Below are 23,332 nucleotides of genomic sequence, written 5' to 3'. Positions count from 1 at the left end.
TGTCATTCAAAGTGATCCAAACTGTTTCTAAACTCTGGAGAGCAGCCATCCGTTGAGACGGTTCACTGTTGCTCCTGAATGCAGCACATGGAGAGACTTTGTAAGTTTCAAATGACTTCACTGCAGGCTGATGGCATGACCAGTAATGCTGCACTAATGAATTAGACTAACTATTCACTTTAGCTAAAGTTATTAAGTTAGCTAAAGAGTTGGGATGCTGTGTAAGACATAAATAAAGCTAAAACACAAAGGTTTGGACACTGTTTTGCATGTTTCTCTACTGTAGGGGTCTCTGCAACCATATGTAACGGAGCGAAGGTGATTTTATTTCCACAGTGTTTTTAAAGGAGGGAAACTTTCCTCCAAACGGACAGAGCAGTGGAGCCGCCAAGGGAAAGCACACGAATTAAAAACTGTATAATTAAAATATAATTTATTATATTTAAATAGTTAAAAATATAAAATGAATTAAAACAACCCTAGCCAGGGGACAACACAATAAAAATCAATAAAACACAACATTAAAAGTCCAGTGGTGTCCGCCACGGTATAAAAGTTACGAAGAATTAAAAATCCAGTGAAGCGGTGCAGAAGGGAAACCCGGCGGCGTCCTCGCCTTCCTCTCCACACTCTGCGCCCCGGTGCGCTAAAGAAAGGGAGTATGTCTGTGAAGGTTCTCAGTCATCCAGGTCATCGTAGTCAAAGGAGCTTGCAAAGTAACTTAAAGAAGTCCAGACGCTTTTCTTTGCAAGCTCCTTTGACTAAAGAAAGGGAGGCAGCGGCAGTCACTACTCTTTTAGGCAGCTATCATTCATTAAAGGGGACAAGTCAAAATACTTACCCCGGGTGGGCAGAGCTCTCAACTCTGCCCGCCGTTTCTTTGTAACCACCAATCGGCACCGGCCCGTCCGCCGCCTCTAACCACTCACTCCTGCCCGTCTCTCAAGCCTCCCCTCAAGCCTCCTTCTCTGTGGTCTGCCAGGCCCTCTTATTGGCCTCTGGGACCTCCCAGGTGTGATCAGGTTTGTAGGGGCGGAGTCTTTCCAGGACAAGTCACCAAATAAATACCATAAAAACATGCAGTAAAACTCATAAAAATAAACCAGTGTACAATATTAAAATATTAAAAAGGTAAAACACAGCAAAACATGCATAGTAAAAAACCCTAGATAACTTGTCCCTTTCCACCCCGTGACACATACAGGGCTCTAAGAGGGTACAAGATGACAACTCTGGAATTCTACTAGAAACAGTCGATCATATTTGTTTGTCAAAGCTGAATCCAAGGCAAACTAGCTAAATTAGCATTTTTAGCTAACAGCTACAATAAGCATAAAAGTTACTGTACGGCTATCATTTGTTAACATGAGGCTTGTTCTTATACATGTAATACATTTATTACCAACCTGAGAGTTTATCCGCAGGTCATTCGACATGACGAATGACTCCTGAAGTCTTAATTCAGCTCAAGACACTGTAGATTCCCGTCAGTAACACTTTCGGTCCGCTAGTAAAACGTATGCTGTGTCCGAATTCAGGGGAAGGATGCTCATAAGGACACTACCTACCTACGTCACAAGGTAGTGTCGTTAGACGGACGGGTAGTCAGAAGTGAGCGGCTGTGGACAGGACCCTTTTTTTCTCCATAGAAAAAGAACAAACAATGAGTATCCAACATAACAGATGGGCTGTGGACAGCCTCCTAGCCTTCAACTCTGCCCTTACTTGCGTGTTTATCCGGTCGCTAGCGCCACAGCGTGAAAACTTTAAAATGGACCCAGAAATGTTGCTCCGTTGTTTGGACAATTTTATTTCTCGAGGAGCTAGAAAAACCTTATCGTCGTCGCCCGCACGTTCTGTACCTTATGCTCATCAGAGACAATCATATCCAGGTAAAATAATTTCCTTTAATCTACACGCATTTAGGAATTACGTAGCTAATTACATGGACAATTGAAGCGTTGTGCCAAAAAAGTGTTCGCCTGACAAAACTGATTTCCAATGTTTCCGTGTGTAATGTGTGTAATATCTTTATGTATGTTGGTAAATAGACTTCGATGAACATGGGTTTTATATATACAATAATTACCTGTTGTTCAAGTATCTTTATAACTCTGGTTATAATGTAGGTAAAATTGATATATTTGTTGCACTTTCTACTGTCCTCTTGACCAGATTACTCTTAAAAAATAAATTTCTAATGTCAACAAGATTGTTTTTGAACTGGATAAATAAAAGATATATAAAAGTCACTGCCAAAAACGGATTGCAGCTTCTACCTTGTTACAGGAATGTTGCTGGTGGCTCAGAGTGACTTGATATCATTAATGAGGGATACAAATGACATGTTTCACGTATTATAGACCAACAAGTTATTCATAGCAGGTTAAATACGTGCAATCAGTTTAGGGCAAAAACCGAAAATCAGTTTTTGGCAGACGATCATTTTTTGGCACATCAGTCATTCTTACACATGTACTGTATCATATAAAATATATAAACTAAATATCTTTGAAACGTATAAAATCTAATCTTTTGCTTGTTTTTTTACATAGCACTTTATCAAACTGTTGTCTGCTACAGAGTTACAAGTATTATACTAATAATATAGCATCCACCATCTCCTGCTTGCATATTTCTGAAAACATCTTAGTGGTTTGGCAGCCACGAGTGAGCCAGCCCTGCAAACCCTGTGGATGGACAATGCAGTGGACAGTGGGAGGAAGCATCCTAAAGCTCTCTTTGCAGACCACCCTGTGTGATTCTCCACTCGCCAACCAGAAAAGACAAACCGCAGGTCTCAGTTGCAGCACCTCATCCATCCATGTCTGATATTGCTCGAGCAGATTCTATCACAATGTTTAAAACGGACTCACGCGCAGGCCAGGTATCCTTGGTAAAGAGAAAGTGCGTTTATTTACAGTGAGACACCAGGTGAGAATATATATACCGTGTGGCGGGGGAAAAGGGTCCGGGGCTCCAGGGTCCAGGGGGAAGCAGGGATTAATCCAATACACGCTCTCAGTGGGTTCCAAACACACACACGCTCGCTCGGGTCCAGGGCAGATCTATATACACACAGAGAAAGAAGTCCAGGTTAGGGATAGTCTCAAACTCACAGATACAGGTTTAGGTTTAGAGGGACTGACGCTGATGGCTCAACGATCCAGCGAAGGATGACACAGGTCCACCATCATAAATAGTGCTCCAAATCAGCTGGGATCACCTGCATGTGTGACGGTGAGCACAGGTGTGGGGGCCAGGGGCGGGAGCCCGTAATGAGCACCACCCCGGCAGAGGAGAGAGAGTACGAAGGAAAAAAACAAAAAACAAAACATGTTGCCAAACAGAGTCAGCCAACGAAGCACGGGGACCATGACAGATTCAGCAACACTGCCAGAGACTTCCTGTAATCTATTACAGTTGTTAACGAAACGGTCCAGGAACAGGTCACTCGGGTTAATCCTGTGTGAACAACTGTAAATATTGTTTTTTCATCTTTACATACTGTGTATTTGAAATATTCTTGTTTAATTGTTATTGTTATTTACTTTGCTATCAAATAAATAACAATATTGTTCAAAGTTAGCGTCATGTTCATACATGTTAAAAATACCTGTAAATCAAATTGAGTTCAGTGACAATTACTGTTTGTTTGAATCAATTTATTAATAACATAAAACCTTTAAACTAATGCAACACATATAACAATGTAACAAATATATTCAAATAAATAAATTTCTCAATACATAACTTATTTTGGAACTAATCTTTCTAGAAGTGAAAACAGTCTGTCCATCCTCTCCTCTCCTCAGCTTCTCTTTGCTGCCTCAGGTCCTCTCTGATGAGGCCTAGCAGCTCATCATCCCTGTCTCTTTTCTTCTTTATCTCTGTCGTAGGTGGCTGAGCTGCTTCGTCATCGCTGTCGTGTTGGTCACCCACTGCTGTGCTTGGCCCTGGAGTGTCCTCAGGGAGAGAGGACATTAGGACAGGAGGCTTAGTGGAAGGCATCTGTCCTATCACCTCATCCATGAGGGCAAACCATGGCCAAGTAGCAGCAGTGGGCTTCCCACTGACCCCCTCTCCTGAGCCTGGATACTTGCAATCCTAAAGGCAGAGGAAATCAAAAATGATAGCAGGCAAATAAAAACACCACAACAACTCTCAGTAATTGCACATTTATTAACTTGTGTTCTTAAGAATTATCTTCTAGATAACACACATACGTACTTTGTATTCTTTAAAGTTATCCCATGTCTTCTGGCCTGCAAGGGGGTGACTTTCACCTGCAGGCCCATCTTCTCCAGAATTGTCCTGAATCACACACAACAAATAAGAGAAGAAAGGAAACCATGGACACTATGTTAATCCCTAAACCCAAAGGTTTTCACAGCAGAACACCAGAGGAATGCCGTCTGGACATCACAGGTTCTGTACAGCAGCGGTCCGTGAGTCGTTTGGTACCGGGCCACGAGAGTTGAGGCTCCGGTGTGAAATTTATGGTTTTCAGGGGTTTTATCGTTAACTCGGTTTCCTTGGGTCTTTTCCCTTGTTGTAGTTGTGTGTCTTATTTTGAAACAAATATTTACACGTTACCATAGCGACCAGCGAGCATTAAGCGGCAGAGAGGAGGATGTTACTCTCAATGTTGGCGCATTTTCAGGAGGACGCTGCTAATAAAGTTACACAATTACACAGTACATTCACGTTTATTATTATATTTACAAAATACCACAGTATTTGTCTTGGTCGGATCCTTTTATGTGGTTGTATTCATCGGTGATACCTGAAAGGCCGGTCCATATCTGACATAGGTGGAAAAAAAAGTTGGGGACCGCTGCTGTACAGCATGGGTTAATAGAACCGTACTCCGTAGCGGCCCAATTCTTCACCCCAGTGAAGAGGTGATCATTTTCTCCTCGTTTTAATAAATTAAGCTGTTTGGTCTTTGTTCCCCACAACATATCACCAATTCGAAAAAATCCAAATTAGCTGTATGTAAGCAGCAATACATGAAAAATCGCGGGACTCACCATACAAGCTGGTTTACGGTTATCTGAATAAAATAAAAAAAAACATGTCTATGCAGATGCCCAAAGCTTAACAACACAACCGCTATAACAATTTAACTTTTGTACAACCAGATTTTCATATACTTACATTTGAAAGTGTTTTCCTCTCCTGCTTCAACCACCATCGTTATCAGAAACAAATCTCCTCTATGACCCGCAATGAATCCTGGGATATAGTAGGACACGAAGGATACATTGGACCCATCCTTAAAATTCGGGGCAAAGTAGGACACATTTGTCGCCATATTTTGAGCACTCTTTGACTTCGTTGCGTCGCCGTGACGTCATTGCCTCCAAATATGGCATTGGCGCATCCTTCCCCTGAATTCGGACACAGCTGTAGTTCTATTAATCTGTGCTCATTACTCTTGAAACGGAACAGGATGTAAGTCCCAAAAAACTGAAGGGATCGAAACTAGAAACGATAGAATAACTCACACAAGTACAATAATACAAAAATCACAAAGAACTAAACATGATGGGTCAGGAGACCCAGGACTCTGACAATTATTAAACTTTTCAGACATCTGGGTAATTCATTCATTAATTTCATTTGAAATGTATTGAGTATAATTTGAAACAAGAACTTTGTATTGTACTTTTACTGACTGTGCTGTCTGTGATTCAGTTTCAGGGAGAGGGAGAGCCCCCACTCAAGCAGCAGTACACCCAGCACCTGGAGATCAATTTAATCAGAAGTGGTGCAAATTATCAGGCTGTGGGCAATTTTGCGGCTGGACCTCAATGGATCTTTCCCACCTCACCCCAGTTGTTTGGCCACCAGGCAACGGCAATTATGATTCAACCCTGTTGAACAACAAAAACTTTGGTTTTCACAACACAAGTTTTGAAGGAGCAAGTAGAGAGGCTTGCCAGCAGATCCTTTAATTACAAATATTGTAATGGATTTTTTGTATTAAGTTTGAATCTACTTGTCTTCATGTAGCTCAACATAACAGAGTCTCAGATTTGATCTCTTCCAGTAAATAAAAGGAATGGGCTGAATTTTCGGACCTTTATTTTTAACCGTTGGATTTAAGAACTATTTGAATTCAGTTGACTCTGGCTATTGTAAATACATTTTAGTCGATCCAAAATACATACTGGGAAATCAGAGAGAGGTTTTGTATAAAACATTAAGAGATGAATTCATGAAAAAAAAAATTTTTTCGGTTTGTTGTACTTCCAGTATTTGTAAAAAAAATAATGTACATGAAGAATATTATCTGCCTTGTGTATGAGAAACTGTAAATAAAATGTTCGTTTCACCAATTCAAAACTAACTTTCTACATGTGGAAAGTTGGAAAGTGGGGAACCTTGGAAACTCCAAGGTTCCTCACAGTGTTACTGGAGGCCAAGGTAATGCCATCCAGAGTAAGAATCTGGTTAGAGACCATATTTCTAAGATTTTCGGGGCCGAGTAAAATAACCTCAGTTTTATCTGAATTTAGAGGCAGAAAATTAGAGGTCATCAGGTCTTTATGTCTTTAAGACATTCCTGTAGTTTCACTAATTGGTGTGTGCTTGATGATTGTTCTGTATTTGCTGCTATGACAACTAATTTTTCCTCTGGGAATAATAAAGTCTCTGTGATGCTCTCTTATATATATATTTATATGGCTATTTATTCCATGTAAAAAAAATGGACTTCAACATACCTGCCTGGAAATGTATTTTCATTCAACTGTGCACTGTTGGATTATAAACAGAATGACGGTAAATACCTCAATAAATATCTCGATGTGGGACTATCATCAGTAAATCAAGTCTAATCTGCAGATGTTCGGTGTAACAGAGACAGACACAGAGCAGGTTTGAAGCTGAAGACTTTATTCAGAAAAAACAGGGCAGAACATTTTTTGTATTTTGTTTTAAGTAGAATTTAAATGCTGTTTGGGGAAAAAAATCATTTAAAAGTGTGAAGGAAGTTTGTCTTCAGGGATGATGGTTTGTTTTAACTCCTCTAACCTTTACTGCTACTGCTCCTCCTGGAGCCTCCACCCCTGTTTTTACTGCTGCTCCTCCCCCTGCTTCCCCATGTACTTCCTCTGCTTCTTCTCTTGCTACTATGTTTGCTTCTCTTCCTGCTGCTCCTGCCTCCACCTTTGTGTTTTCCAGCTTTTTTACTGTTTCTGCTGCTGCTGCTGCTCTCACTCTGACTCCTGTACATGTTCTGCTTGCTGCTGCTGCCTCCACCCATGTTTTTCCTATTGGGCCTGCTCCCACTGCTGCTCCTCTTTCCCCATCTTCTTTCTACTCTGCTGCTCTCACTCTGTCTCCTTTCCCATCTATGGTTTCCTGCCTGTTGAGGGCTAACATTGTTATTAAAGATTGTGAAATTATTATGTAGTTTTAGTTTGCATTATTCTCCTGACTTAGAAGAGGTGATAACTATTAGATTTATTAAACTGATTTGTATTACATTAGACTGCTGATTTATTGTTAATGAATGATATTATTTTATGATGCATTATACTGCTGAGGTATAAGAAATACTGTGTGCAGAGAGTCATCACCTTATTTGTCTGATTAGAAAAGAACAGAACATACTGCACAGGAAGCCAAGGTCATAACTTAGGCTCACTGAGAGAGAGAAAGAATGTGGATGTTTAGGTTGTATGACTAGGTGGAGGGGGGCTGAAGCTATAAGAATGTGAGGAACGCTCAGACACGTCAAGATCAGGCGGACACCCTCCCGCGCTCATCTCCCCTCCGGATGGTTTATGCTCATAAAGTGTTGAATTGTATGGAATAAAATGATTGTTGATTGAGCATTTATACACCAAGTATTGTCCTTCCTTCAGCCCAAAGATCAAAAGAATTGGGAGGATTTAACATCAGTCAGATTATCTAGGACAATTAAAGGATGTTGAATTTTGAAGTCACTCATGGCAGAAACACACATGAATCCCAGGACACGAACCAAATATGATCAAATGAATGAGGGCTCGTTTAGCTCTGATGGAAGCGTAAAATGTTGCTCACAAAGGTGTATGAAATGATCTGAAAGGTAGATTCCCTCTTGCCACATTTCCAAAGTGTTGATGTATGTTAAGCACTGAAAAATCATCAATTCATCAGTTTTTGAAAGTTAAAAGTTTTTACATGTTATTTGTTCTAAAAATAGAGCCGACTTTACATAGCATGTCTTCATGTTTGTTAACACGTACATGTGCTGTAACCAAAGACTGATTTGAAGTAATGGATATAATATAATGAAGTATATACTTTTATGTTAATTGCATTTTACTTTCATTGATATATTTTTTATGAATTTTGGTGTCTATGTTCTGTGTATCATATGACAATAAAAAGATTTTTTTAAACAATCTGCTTTAAATCTAGTTTTTTATAATAAGTAGAAATCTTATGTTATGGTTGACATGGAGGACTCACACGAAGCGCCTTGAGGCGACTTTTGTTGTGATTTGGCGCTATATAAATAAAATTGAATTGAATTGAACACGCAGGAATCCGAAGTTAGAAGCTCACAAGGAATTTATTTACATGGTTCACAGGGTGTATATAGAAAAGGTGCAGAGATAGTGCTATGTACAAAAGTGGGGGGACAGGGCTCCAGGGAAATCCAGGGGAAAAGGCACTCGCTCCTTTCAAACAATCCACGCACACAGTCAGGCTCTCTCTCTCTGACACTCACCACACAGGATACAGGTAAACAGTCCAGGGATGCGAGTCAGCAAAGAACAGCAGTCACTCCCTGGCTTAAATGCTGGCCACACTAATGAGGCTCAGGTGTTTCTTCCTCCGAGGGGCGTGGGCTGAGGGCGTGAGCCCGCAATGAGTTCCGCCTCAGCGAGAAAAAAAACGAGAGAGAGAAAGGCAGAAACAGCTGATCAGCGCCCTGCTGATCCTGGCTGTGACATTTTAACCCAAACGTTAATTGTAATATAACCCTTGTGATGGGTTCGAGTTTCGACCCAATTTTTGGTAAGCTCAGCTTGGTCAATTTAACACAATTTTTGGACAGTTATCGTAACCCAGTGTGCTGGGTCAAACCAGTAACCAAACCCTGTTAAATTGAAAAAAGCCAACGTTGGCTCGGTCCATATTTGACCCAGCGTTTGGTTACAAATTAGATCATTTTTAACCAAGCATTTTTTCGTGTGGTATATTTGAACTGGGACGCTCTCAACCAGTTGTGTGTGCAGTAATTTAAAGACTTTTTAAAATTACTTTTCATGTTTTTTGGCTGAAATTGTGCCTAAAAAGGATCGGATTATAATAGTTGGTGATTTTAATATTCATGTCTGTTGCCCTGATGGTCTGCTTGCTCAGGAGTTTTTAAATTTATTCAGTCATTTTACCTTTACAGTCCGTTGAAGGCCCTACACATCAGCAGGAGCACACTCATGACCTGGTGTTATCATATGGTTGTAATTGACATTTCTCGCGTGCATGAGTTTAAAGTTCACACTCCACCCCACCGCTGCTCTCTTCTCCTCCACTTTTATAAAGAAAATCTTTACCGACCCTGAGATTACTTATTGGGCCCACCCCAGATGAGCTGCTTTTGCAGTTCCAGGAAACCTGTACTCAGACCCTGAACACTGTGAACCCATTAAAAACCAGGCGCCCAAAACGTGTTTCACAGCCCTGGTTAAATGAATCCACCCAAGCAGTCAGGCGTCAGTGTAGGAGAGCAGAGTGAAAGTGGAAGAAAGACAAATTGCAGGTTTCTTTTGAAATGTTAAAAGAATGTTGGAAATTTGATCAGAATACAGTGAAAATGAGAGAAACAGATATTTTTCTCAGATCATTGTGTTAAATTGTCATAATCCCCGTGTTCTCTTTAACACTATCAGCTCTACTCTAAACAACCCTGAAAGCCTCTGCTGACACATGTAATCAGTTCCTTTCTTTCTTTGTAAACAAGGTCGAGTCTGTCAGGTCAGCAATAGTACTTCCTACAGATGACCCATCATGACATGACATCATGGCTCAAAATATTTGTCGTTCAAACAATTCTTTATTTAACATGTTTTTAAATTTATTTAAGAACTTTAATAAAATACATTCAATACAAACTTGAGAACAGGAAACTGATTTTTCATCCAACCACTGGAAAAAAAAAGGTAACCACTGAACACAAACACTGTAGAAGAACCATTTATAAAGATTAAAATTGAACTACAGGAACATTTTGATTCATAGCCTCATTTGAACTTTAAGGAGAGCCGATCTGAACTCTGTGGAGCCTGATCTCCAGGGTTTTAAGTTGGACTCTGAAACCAGAAGAGGATGTTTCTCTCTCTTCAGATTCGCTGTCGTCCTGTGATGGGAACGATTTCAGCCCTGCGTGATCACGCTGATGTTTGCACAGAGCAGATAATGAAGTAAATGTTTTGGCACATTGGTAACAGTGAAACAGTTTATTAGTAACGTGGGATTGTTTGTGTGCAGAGTATGAACTGAGATTACTGAAGCTCTTGTCACACTGCTCACAGCTGTAGTTTCCTTCCATGTGTGTACGTTCATGCTCGTTACGATTACCTGACTGTGAGAAGCTTTTGTCATAGTGTCTGCACTTGTATGGTTTCTCTCCTGTGTGGACTCGTTTGTGTGTTTTAAGGTGACTTGCAGTGGTGAAGGATGACCCACACTGATCACAGAGGTGCTTTTTGACCCCACTGTGAAAGAGTTCATGTTGTTTTAACTCAGTTGATGTGGGGAAGCTTCTCCCACATTCTTTGCAGTATTTCAGTTTGTCTCCAGTGTGTTTACGTTGATGTATTTTTAGGCCGGCTTGCTGACTGAAAGCTTTTCCACAGATGTCACAACGAAAGTCTTTCCCACCACCACAGCGATGACAGGGTTGAGAAGTGGACCCATCTGTGTCGCTCTGCTTCTAAACAAAGACACAAAGACAGTGTAAGTCAGTCCTTCAACACTTTTATCCTGAAAGTCGCCTGAAATAAAAAGCATCTCTGCAGACGTCCAATTACATTTTACTGTTTCGATTAACACACTCAGTTTACTGGGCTACAATAACTACAATACTACCACCATAATACTACAGGAATACTTATTTAATATTACAGTAACATCTGACTCACACTTAAGTACTACCATACTAGGGCTGCGCGATATGAACCCAAAATTCATATCTCGATATTTTTTTAAAGCTATAAAGTAAGAACAAAAAGAGAGGTCTTAGTCAAAGCTGTGTCCCAGATGTCACACAGGCACTTTTATTAACATACAGCATAGATGTACATGAAAAAAACTACTCAAAAATAAATTATGAGCATTTATTAAATAATAATGCTCCATGAATAAAAGAAAACTATGTTGTTTTTGTGCATAACAAAGAGCTCACAATTGTGCAGTCAAAATGTAAACTAAAAGACGCTGAGCATAATAACATAGACAGATGTCACAGCTGCTCTGTTCCCAACTTCTACTACGTGACTGACAGCCTGGAGTTTGAAATCCATTTCGTAACCATTTCTCTTAACAGGTGCCATTTATGGTCCTTATCCACACACTATACGGTACTATTATGTTGAAGCATAGTACGTATCACTCCGCGAGGCTCCTCGGTAGCCGTAATGGATCCGACAATCCATCAAGCGGTGCAACTCCGTAGCTTACCAAAGTCGTACTAAAACATTTTTTGACAGATTGCTGAGCGCTGTGTACCACATAAAATCGGTTCTTGGTCATCAAGCACAACCAGAATTCATACAAAAGGCGCACTGACAACTTTTGAGAGAATGAAAGGATTTTAGGCTGTGCAGCCCCTCTGGGCTGCATGGCGTTAGCGTGGTTAGCTCGTTAGCGTGGTTAGCTCGTTAACATGTTGACGCCGTCCAGCCCCACGCACAGGGCGATGCGCAGTAACTCGTTAACGGAGATTTGCTGTGTTCATCTTGTCGCTGCCTGCAGGTGAAGCAATGGGGGAGGAGGGGGAGTTGTGTTCAGTGAAGGAGAGAGGCGAGGTCGAGTAAAGTTGCGTAAAGACAAAAGTGGACGAAAGAGAGGCAAACTTGTGGCTCCACAACTATAATTATAGCGTAATATAGACTATATTGATATAAAGGATATTGTCATATCTTATATCTCATATAAAAATATATCGATATTTTTTAAAAACTCGATATATCGCCCAACCCTATACCACACTACTGTTTTTAAGGTACCCATGCTAAACTACTATAACACTGAAATAATACTGATTTAATACTGCATTAATAACACTGTAATTGTGCAGTTATAACACTCAGCTGACCGGGATACAAGAAAAACACTATTACCCCCAATGACACTGTAATTATAACATTAAATGGGTATTTTAACACTTATGTTTAAAAGTACTAAAACTATAAGGAAGCAATGATACTACGGCTACAATACTGCAATACCATTACGTAACGATACAACTTTGTTAACCATAAGAGAAGATTACTGAATGGTTTGGTTTTGTACTTAATTTATGTTTTATTTTATTCTATTTACACCTGACAGAGGAATGAGCCGCTGTAAACCAAAGGCCATTTATGCAGAAATAATAACACCATGATATACCACGAAGCTGCCTGAAGATTAAATAACTGCAACATTTCATGTAAACAAAAATCATAACTGAAATGAAAACCTGAATAATGGCTCAGAGCTACTCTTCGGTGCAGTAGAAGTGCTAACATGCTAACACAATTTAATGAGCAGACTTGTTCCAAACAGTCAGACTGAACTTACAAGATAAAAATAAAAATACATACCTCACAGTAACTGCACTTGTAGAGTCTCTTTCTGGTGTGAATCTGTTGGTGTTGTCTCAGGTACTGTGGAGCTTTAAAAGTCTTCTCACACAGGTCACATTGATAAGGTCTCTCCTCAGTGTGGGTAAACATGTGGCGTTGTAACTGTGCGTCTGTTGTAAAGTATTTGCCACACTGATCACACCAGTACACATCTTCTCCAGAGTGAATGCGTAGGTGTATATTTCGGCTCCATAGCCGGCTGAAGGTTTTTCCACAGATGTCACAGCTGTATGCCTTAATTCCAGAGTGGGTAACTAGATGACTCTGTAAGCTGCTACTGTGAGCAAAAGCTCTGCCACACTGATCACAGCTGTAAGCTTTAACTCCACTGTGGACGACTTGGTGTCTTTTCAGGGCTTTCTTCCAGGAAAACGACTTTCCACACAAGTCACAGCTGAACGGTCTCTCTCCAGTGTGGATGAGCTGATGTTGTTTTAGTTTAAACTTCCAGGTAAAATCCTTCCCACACTCGTCACAGGTGTTTTTTTTCTTTCTCTTTCTTCTGTGAGGTTTGTCAGCCTCCTGAGAGCGCTGACTTCTCGGTCCATGTTGGTCCTGCAGTGACAGAGATACAAACAGAGGCAGTGAGTGAAATGCATTCATTAAACAAACTGAAGCTTCAAACTCCCTCCATTAACACTAGTTTTAAACCTGAAGGTGGAGTGTGGCACCAACACAAAGGTCTCTTTTCCCCACCTACTGGTAGTAGTAACACATTACATCCAACCTGGTGTTAAAGATAATTAATCATTGTTCAAACACTCTAAAATCATGCCCATCTCTCCTGCTTGTGCACAAATATTAATGCTAACACAATCAGAATAGTAATAAATGTTTACCAGGTCTGTACTTTTTTATATTTCCTGTTGCTGTTTTCTATTTTCTATTTCTATAATTGTCTAATATATTCAATAATAATAAATCAAATGTAACAGTTACTAGCTTGGTTCAGTGAAGGATGATGTCAGAGTCTGACTGTAACCTGAGGGTTTTTTTTTACTTTTACTCGCTACATTAAAAAATATATATCTGTATTTTCTACTCCTTACATTTTCAAAACAGGCTTGTTACTTTTGCTTTAAGTCATTTGAGGGGAGTTATTTCATCACTGCGGGCTTCAAAGATCAAATCGATTTGAGCCTAAACAGTAACACATGAAATCCAATCCTGATCATGTACTAATCATAAGAGATTAAAGAGGCAAAACTGTGTCCCATAATCAGGGAAAATGGGCCAGTGATTATCTTTTCTGGCACAGAACCTGAACGACTGCAGGTGCTGATAAGTTGCGGTCGCGGTATTTCAACATCTAGTTAGCAATACAGAAGACGAGCGAGAATAAATGGAGTAATATTTTTTATGTGGCAGGTAATTTCGAATGCAGCGATTCTATCAGCCCAACAAACATCAGCAAACACACAAACTGTTTGTGTGCAGTTTGTCTCACAATGTGATTTAAAGACTGCAGTAAAATCCTCTGCAGGTTAGTGCAGGATAAGCAGGCAAGTTTACTGTAATGTGATGGATTTAAGTAAAGAACAGTGTGTGACGAGTGCACAGAGACTGTGGTGCTCATGGCAGAGTAAGGTTACATCAAGTGTAGCAGAGATTAACTTAAACTTAAGCTCATGATGCTGAAATTCATTCGCTGAGCTCCACCCACATACCAACAGTATAGTGTCTAATATAAAAACAGTGTACTGTCAGTGCAGAGAATGGAAATCAGCCAGGACAACTCATGAAACATCAGCTGACATCTGGATGAATTCACAGCTACATTAAAAAAATATATATCTGTATTTTCTACTCCTTACATTTTCAGCTTGTTACTTCTGGTTTAAGGCATTTGAGGGGAGTTATTGCATCACTGTGGGCATCAAAGATCAAATTGATTTGAGCCTAAACAGTAACACATGAAATCCAATCCTGTATCATACACCAGGCTGTGTGGTAAAGTCCTAAAAATGGAGCATGTAACGATCACTGTAACGCAAGCCGTAAATTTTATCTGAGCTGAAAGGTTTAAATCACCGTCAATTTCATCCTTCTATGATTCAGAGTTTGGCGACATTCCTTATCATACAGAGTTCCTTTGGCTGAGTTGGGGAAAAGTTCTCAATAGGGTTTTTGAGCTCAGCAAGGAAATCTGTCAGTTCATGGTGTGAGATTATTATATTATCTTATGCCACGTTATACCCCTAATTAAAGATAGTGAAATTATTATGTAGTATTATGTAGGGGGGCTGAAGCTATAAGAATGTGAGAAACGCTCAGACACTTCGAGATCAGGATTGCTCTCTCCGGATGGTTTATGCTCAAAAGTGTTGAATTGTATGGAATAAAAGATTGTTGATTGAGCATTTATACACCGAGTATTGTCCGTCCTTCAGCCCAAAGATCAAAAGAATTGGGAGATTTAACAATGGACATGACATGTATGATGCAGTGAAGGCATTTCAAGTGAAGCTGTCACAAATGCACCAGTGCAACCTGTCTCACTTTCCCTGTTAAGTAATGTTGAACCAAGTCGGCGCACTTTGCTGATAAACTGAGCGCACTGAGTTCGCACGGCGCTTTGGTGACTGTGAAGCACAAAAAGAGAATTTCGAGCTGCTTCACAACCCATTTACGTGGAAACTGCACCTGAGCAGATTCAGATGGAGCTGCAGTGTAATGATACACTCAAGGCAAAGTACGACACTGAATGGCCCGCACAGTTTATTAGTTCCATTCCTGCAGCAATGCCCCAGCTCCGTCTACATGCAGCTCAAACCTTGTGTATGTTTTCATTTATTTTTTCTGGGTTTTTTGCAGCATGTTCATATTTCTAACTTGCATAATTTTAACAGGATATATTTTTATGAAGCTCAAAATATTTAAAGTTAAAGTTGATTTTTTTTTTAGTTTATTTATTCTGGAATAATATTCCTGTCTGTTTTTATTTATATTTATGTTTAAAAAACATGGTTTTAGTGTGTTCAATAAATGTTTATCTTGTTTGGCCCGCGACCTAAAGTGTGTCTTGAGTTTTGGCCCCCTGCGCAATTGAGTTTGACACCCCTGGTGTAGAGGATGGAAATCAGCCAGGACAACTCATGAAACATCTGCAGACATCTGGTTGAATTCAGTTGTGTACATCCACAGAGAGCAGCAGGTCAGCTGATCACAGCCTGTACATTAAGAACATCGACTGGAGCTCTCAACAGAAATGATTGTGAGCTGTGACTCTTTTCCCCACACTGAGCCACTACAGCTGATTTTAGGGTTGAATCCTGCTGAATCCCACTTTAACCTCTTCCCTGCCCATTTTCCTCTTTAGAGGCAAAGTCACCCTCTACAATGTAAGCATTGTATTATTACATGATTATTACATTACAATAATATAGCACAAGGTTCAGTTAGTTTTGCATAAAATATATATCAGTACTTCAACTTTTATCCCTTTAAGACCTACCATAGAACCAAGTTTGTCAGAGCTTATCTTTATATTTTTACATGCCCTTAATGCCATTTTTGGGAGCATTTCAAGTTGCTATACATCAATATGACCATTATATCCCAAATTTTAATATTATGTATGCATTGAGTCCATAGTAACTACATAAAGTGCGAAAAACCAAAAAGAAAATAGTTTTTTTTTTGTTCTGTTTCTACACATATTTCTAGTTAGAGAAATTTCAGAGGTTTATCCCTCAAAACTGTAAATGCAAAAGAGTTGCACATTGTTTCCAACCACAGGAAATTTGTTTTGAGTATTTTTGAGATTTTTATATACTGCAGGAAAAACAAAAATAAATATTATAATGCAAATTTGCAAAACAAACAGCATGTGCATCAAAATAAACTATTGCCAACAGTGCAATTTGAGTTCTAAGCATCCCAGAAACAATACAGAAAACAAAGTCAAACATGACTTTTAAAAACACCAGTATAGGTATCACTGAAGGCAGGTTTTGGCAGGTAAAGTCGGACATGTGATAGTTCGCGCTGGCATCTATTCCAACGTAGGAAGTGCTATGAACAGCTGATCGGATCGGCAAAGCGTGTTTCTGGTATGTTATGTTTTTTTGCTGCAAGTGCTTTATATGCAATTTTTGCAAATACATATGTGGAAGGAAACCGTGACCTAGGGCAAGCTGATGGCATAAGATGTAAGTACAACTATTCCTAAATAAAATAATTGTGCTAGCTTAAGTGCGGTTCTAACGAGATTTTAAAATTGTTACGGAAAATGGAGCATTCCTGCTCCAATAGGCCTTAAAGGGTTAATGGAGTATTTCTTAACACTAGTATCTGTCACCTTCTGTGTCGAACTCATTGTTTTCTCTGCAGTGGCTGAGCTGAGTCCAAGTAGCGTAAATGTTCCCCTGCTGCTCCGTCAGACTCTTCTCCTCCTGCTGATCAGCTGGGACACAAAACAGAACTTTGTTAGGCTCCACACTGCACTGAAGAGTCAAAGTGTCTCATATGTTCATCGGAGAGCACAAAAAACAAATTTTAGCTTCCCTGGGTGGGCAACTTGTTTCAAACAAAGACAAAAGGTTTGAGCACTGATACCAAATTCAGCAGTATGGTACACCAGTACCAGGAGAGCAATTCCTCTTTAAAAAAGCCCTGGCCAAGAACAAAAACAAAACAATCAATGGAGCTGCATAAACGAGTACAGTGTTTCCCAACCACTGTGCCGCAGCATATATACATGTGCCGTGAGAAATGATCAGTTGTGCTGTGGAAGATTATCCCATCTGAGTGGGTTTAGAAATCTGAGCCATGATCTGAGTAACCCTCATCACTCAGTCACACTGATTCTCTACTTATATCGAGTCCATTGCACTACTTTCAAGCATTCTGTCCTCTAATGTGTGCCTTCCTCCTCTTTGTATATACTCCTCTTATATGTTATTTATTCTTACTGTCTTACTATTTATATTGTTTTCCATGCACAGTTGGTGTGGAGCACCCACAATTTAGTTGAATATGTACAAAGACAATAAAAGACTATTTTATTCTATATATCTTTGTTCCTCAATTTCAGTTTTGTTTGGAGCTTTAAAAGATCTGCAGTACATTTAAATGTGATAAGAACACAGATCCCCTCTTAGGGTTAGAGGATGTATTTGTTTTTAATATGCATCTCTGGCCTATCATTATTATTTTGCTAACAGTTAATCGGACTCATTTACTGAATACTGATCAGAATATATCAAATTATCTTTGAAATGATTCTAACAACAGGCCTCTCAGAGTGAGGCCAGTTTTTACAATCAAATGCCCTGTGGGCCGACACAACTTTGCGCTGATAAGACAAAGGCAGCTGTGTTTTAGCCTGGAATACATTTATTTTTACCTTTCTTTTAACTGGATTTCATTATAGCACTTTTACCGCCAACATGTTGGGTCTTTTGGAGCCGGAAGTGACCTTATATGGATGAACGGTGGCGCTACCTAGCTTGGTTAGCAGGCTGCATTCATAAACTGTGCAGGTGCCACAGAGATGCTAATTAGCGCTTAATAACAGACTAATAAAATAACAGAAACTCTGATTACAATGAGCTCATTTAAAAGCTTTCGTCTAATAAAATTATTTTCTTCTCTGTTTCACAACCTTTTGCTGATATCTTTCTGTGAATTAGTTTAGAGCAGCTTGAGTCAATTTAGTCAGATTTTTTTTCCAACTGGTTCACAAAAACTTGAGAAGAGACACCGAGGAGAGCAACACAAAGACTCATTCAGGAGCTAAACTCAAGATTAACTAAACTCGGATTAACGTTAGCTCGGTGCTTACCTTTAAATCAGTCTTGATAATAAACTGAGAGAAAAACGCCATTAAGCGGGAACTCGGCTTCCTCTTCTTCTTCTTCAGCTTTTGGATTTTTTGGCGGTTAAAGCTTTAAGGCGCATTACCGCCACCTGCTGGACTGGACTTTTCATATCCTAAACATCATCAATTGGCCACAAATTTGTTGGAGTTTCTGTTAATAGAAAAGATGGAATTCAAGGATCTTGTGATTTGGTTTCTTTGTTTTCACCATTTACTCTACAATTTTCTGCCAGTGTATAGCAAACCCCACAGCTCAAATCAATGAAGAATTTAGTATTTTTAAAATATTGCTTAAGCTGGAACCAGCAGCTATATAGGCCTAATTTTTAATCCAAACATGTGATAGAGGTTTACCACCAGGAGAAGCAGACTGTAAATAAAAGACTGTGCTACTGAATACCTTTACTTTGGATTGTAAATATGTTTCCATTTGTCGCTTCTGTATTTGTATATGGCTCAAACTATTTGTTATGAAAGCGAAATAAACAAACTGATGTTGTATAAATTGATTCAGGATTATTTACTTTGAGTCCAGAAATCATAGCTGTCTCATCAGATTCAGTTGTGACATTAGCTATAGTTTCCGCGGAGGGTACTTGGTTCTGTATGACAGCACAGCTTTTAGATTGAATTCAAGCGCTTGAGTACAGCCTGATAATTAGAGGCCTGCAAACTGTTTGCTGATGAACTTTGCAGGTAAAAGTACAGACAGCTTTAGAAGACACAGGACACGAGATGGGTTCAACATTTCTTTTGAGTTCCATGTAACAATCTGTAACTCTGTAATTAAAGAATGTGCCATTTAATCTTGGATGGCTGCCGTTCAGCATTTAGCACAAGTCAGCTTTTGATCAGAAAGTTTTCTGGTTTGATCCCTGGCTGCTCAAGTCTGCAAGCCAAATATCCTTGGACAAGATCGTAATCCCAAATTGCTTTCTGATGCATCCATTGGAGTGTGAATGCTTTATAGAGTTTGTGAAACAGTTGTACGTCTGGTCAATTGTTTTGTATTTGTGTGTGGATTGAAGCACATGCCTGAGAGCACATCAATCACTGCACATATTTGTTAAATCTTAGTTTATATTTGTGGATCATACTGTATTCATTTGTAACACTTTTGAGACATATTTCTCTCCACATAAATGACCGATGTTCCCTGAATGCCTCACATACAGCTCCAGCACATTTCAACACAATCTTTCATACGTTCTTCTCTCGTGCTTCATCTATTTGCTCTGACATTCAACATTGTTACAGCTGGTTCTCACCTGTGTTACGTTGGTCTAGGGCAGGGGTCTCAAACTTCAATGAGCTGTGGGCAACTGCTGGCACTGTCATCTCATGTGAGGACCACTTTACTGTTCAAGTAGTACAAAAAACAAATAAACAAACAAGAGAAAACCCACAAAAATATTTTTGAACATGTGGTTTTGTTTTTGTTTTTTTAAATTTCAAATCTTGTACAAGAAGACAAAACTGCCAACATGAACCAAAGTTTTTTTTTTCTCACTCTTAACTAACTGAAGCCCTTCATTGAACTACCAAATAAACAAATTGGTACTCTCTTTCTGGCCAGACAGATGGCAGCACTTCTGCTATGATTATGTTCATATTTAAGAAAAAAAATGCAGACATAAGTGTACACATTTTTTTTTGACTGCTAGTAAAAATTGTTTTCTTTACAAATAACTCTCTCACTGAACTAACAGCCAATCCCTCAACAAGATTGTGTTCAGAATCAGAATCAGAATCAGAAAGGGTTTTATTGCCAAATGTTGAGCAGGTTTACAACATCAGGAAATTGCTGCGGTACTTACTGCAAACATACTGTCAGATAACGCTTAAATAAACATAAAAATTAAAATTAAAAGTGCTAAGTAGATAGATATATACATGAGTGCAGGTGGTGATCAGTGCAAACATGGAATGATGCAGTGAATACAGTGTAGGGTCATGTGTTAGTGGTGGGAACAGTCATATGGTTATTGTTCATGAGTCCAACAGCAGAGGGGAAGAAACTGTTTTTATGGCGAGAGGTTCTGGTGCGAATGGACCGGAGTCTCCTGCCTGAGGGGAGCAGGTCAAACAAACTGTGTCCAGGGTGAGAAGGGTCAGCTGTGATCCGAGCTGCACGCCCCAGTGTCCTGGAGGTGTACAGCAGTGGCGTGTCCAGCGGGGTGGCCTGGGGGACAGGCCACCCCCCCAACCAGACTGGCCACCCGAGGTGCCACCCCGAAGCTAAAACAATAAAATTTAATGAAATATCAAATGTACGATTATGGTTTCACAGTGAAGCTCAGATGTCCGAGGGTAAGTGAATGCAGCACCGGCTTCTGCACTATGAGCATCATGTTAGCAAAGGTAGGAGAGCCAAGCACGAAAGACGGCACCACAGAAAACATTTTTTCAGCGAAAGATTAACAAGTTAACATAGCTGGACTAGCCATCGGACATTTGATGACTTATTTTTTATTTATTTATTTTTTGTAACGGCATGAACAATGAGAGGTGGTGGATTGGCCAGATGCTGGCCGATTTGTAAAAATAACTCAGTTGTTTGGTGGTGGCTATGGGGGAGCTTCCACAGAGGCAACAGGTGGATGAGGGAAGGGGACGCAGGAGGAGCAGAGACCCGAAGCGGCCGCCGGTGTTGTGCCAAAAAGTGATTGTCTGCCAAAAACTGATTTCCGGTATTTGCCAAAAACTGATTGCTCGTATTTAAACTGCTATAAGTAACTTGCTGGGCTATAATATGTGAAACATATGTCAAATGCATCCCTCATGGATGACATAAAGTCATATTGAGCCACAAACAACATTCCTGTAACAAGGTAGAAGCCGCAATCAGTTTTTGGTAGTGACTTTTATATAACCTTTATTTATGCAGTTAAAAAGTCACTACCAAACATTAAAAATGTCTTTTGTAAGAGTAAGTTGGCCAAGAGGACAGCAGAAATGGCAGCAAATATGACAATAGTTCTGTAAAAATATTTTAAGTGAGGATAAAGGACCGGATTGGTTATAATGTAAGTACAATAACACAGAGCTGTAAAGATACTTGAAAAAACAGATAATTTTTTAATTCTATATATAATCCCTTTGTAAACGCTGTTCACCGAAGTCTATTTACCAACATACATAAAGATATTACACATAAAAAAATACACGGAAACATTGGAAATCAGTTTTTGGCAGGCAATCACTTTTTGGCACAACACCGGTTCGAGTATCAGGTGAACTGAACTTCAGGTAAGAAGTTATGACCTGCAGTCTATCTGGGTCAGATATAAACCAAGTTTAGGTGGAATTTATTTTCGTTGTGCTGACTTTTTACAGTCAGTTACAATAACTCCTACTGCCTGAGCTAGCATGACAGAGTTTCTATACAGCTGTTCGGTTGCTATGATGTTACTGATAGTGAACTTTATTTTATTCACAAGGTTAGTTAGTAGAGTTGCCAATGGCTCCTTAAAAAATGGAATGGTCCCTCATTCAGAGAAAATATTATGCCTTTCGTATTGAGCTAAGAAGAGACACAGTTTGTCCCATACTTTAGCTAGAATGGAAAAAGACACAAAGCTGGAGTTATTCTGTCTTTACGCTGCACAGGTGCCTCTTCTCTTATCCCCCCCTCCCTCTTCTGTTGCTACTTTAATCATGAAACTGATCAATGATCAGCTGATCGGCTTTTCTCTCTTGTTTGTTTATCACCCACTTTGCGCCAGAAACAGGAAACCAGCGGATGTCGCGCTAAACAACAGCAGCACGTTTAAGCTTGATCAGCTGTTGTTAGAATTTATTTAATATTAATTTCTAGTATCAGCTGATGTTTGCTGGAGCCACAGCTGTAAAAGCTGCTGGTCATGATATCGGTTTGGATATGTGGTGAGAGGGAAACATGCAGATGAAACCAGGAGATGTCCTTACTGAATCATCAGAGCTGAACAGGTGATGGAGAAACAGGTTTACCTTTTAGGTGACATGAATGAGTTGAAGGGAAGTTATGAACTGTTTCTGAGAGACAAATAACACCAGGATCCTTTTCTAAGTAGCTGACAGCTGGTAACTGTGCAGGGGCGGATCTAGCAAAGTGTTGCCAGGGGGCCAGGTAGGGCATTAACAGGGAAAGGGGGGCACAAAGAAATACTTTTCTTTCTTATTCTCATTTCAAATATTTAGCTTTTATTAAATAATTATCTGAATCTTGCGAACAAAGTTTTTATCTGACGTAAAATGTATAGAAATCATACATATACCAAAAAGACAGTGTACATCACTGTCACAACAGCGTTTGTTTTCATTCAAAGGCTTTATGGCTTTAATACCTGGTGGGCCGGTCTGTAGTGAAAATGCCCAATTTTTTGTCCGGGTCCAGCCCTGCAGGTTAATACTGGCAGTGTCACCATGCCAGCTGACTGTATTTCATCATCAGCCAGTGTTGTTCTTTATACATCAATATTACCAAAGTTTACCATAAGGCAGCATATAAAGTATTTACTTGCTTTCAGGTGTTATTCAAATGTTAGTCTTTTCATTTGTTTCCCCACTTTTTTCCTGTTTCAAAATCAAACACCAGTTTGTGAGAAGATTATCTTCTTTTTTTAATAGGCATTGGTTTTGCATTGGCATTGGCTAATTTGCCAATTGTATGTTAAAA

General features: G+C 39.6%; 1 protein-coding gene across 2 annotated transcripts; it reads right to left on the bottom strand.

Moving 5' to 3' along the window:
- Positions 1-10,228: 10,228 nt before the first annotated feature.
- Positions 10,229-20,029, bottom strand: LOC146379976 (uncharacterized). 2 transcript variants are annotated; one of them, XM_084938908.1, is made up of 4 exons: positions 19,944-20,029; positions 17,155-17,259; positions 12,813-13,409; positions 10,229-10,939 (listed from the first exon to the last, which is right to left on the bottom strand). In XM_084938908.1, the coding sequence occupies exons 2-4, from the start codon at positions 17,170-17,172 to the stop codon at positions 10,259-10,261; spliced, it is 1,296 nt and encodes a 431-aa protein (XP_084795034.1). In that variant the 5' UTR covers positions 17,173-17,259; positions 19,944-20,029; the 3' UTR covers positions 10,229-10,258. The 2 variants fall into 2 exon arrangements, with proteins under 2 accessions (XP_084795034.1, XP_084795033.1); XM_084938907.1 differs by lacking the exon at positions 19,944-20,029 and adding an exon at positions 18,640-18,725.
- Between the last annotated feature and the right edge of the window lie 3,303 nt (positions 20,030-23,332).

This window comes from Perissodus microlepis, chromosome 9 (genome assembly GCF_051167445.1).
Source record: "Perissodus microlepis isolate ML-2025 ecotype Zambia chromosome 9, ASM5116744v1, whole genome shotgun sequence".
In the NCBI taxonomy this organism is placed as follows: domain Eukaryota; kingdom Metazoa; phylum Chordata; class Actinopteri; order Cichliformes; family Cichlidae; genus Perissodus; species Perissodus microlepis.
Note: the sequence above shows the minus strand (reverse complement) of the source record. Positions and strands in the feature narration are given on the sequence as shown.

Bases quoted from the DNA above. Each gene is read 5' to 3' on its own strand.
- LOC146379976 (XM_084938908.1), bottom strand. The intron at 10,940-12,812 runs GTATGTATTTTT...GTCTTTGTTTAG, and splicing joins ACAAGTGCAGTTACTGTGAG to AAGCAGAGCGACACAGATGG.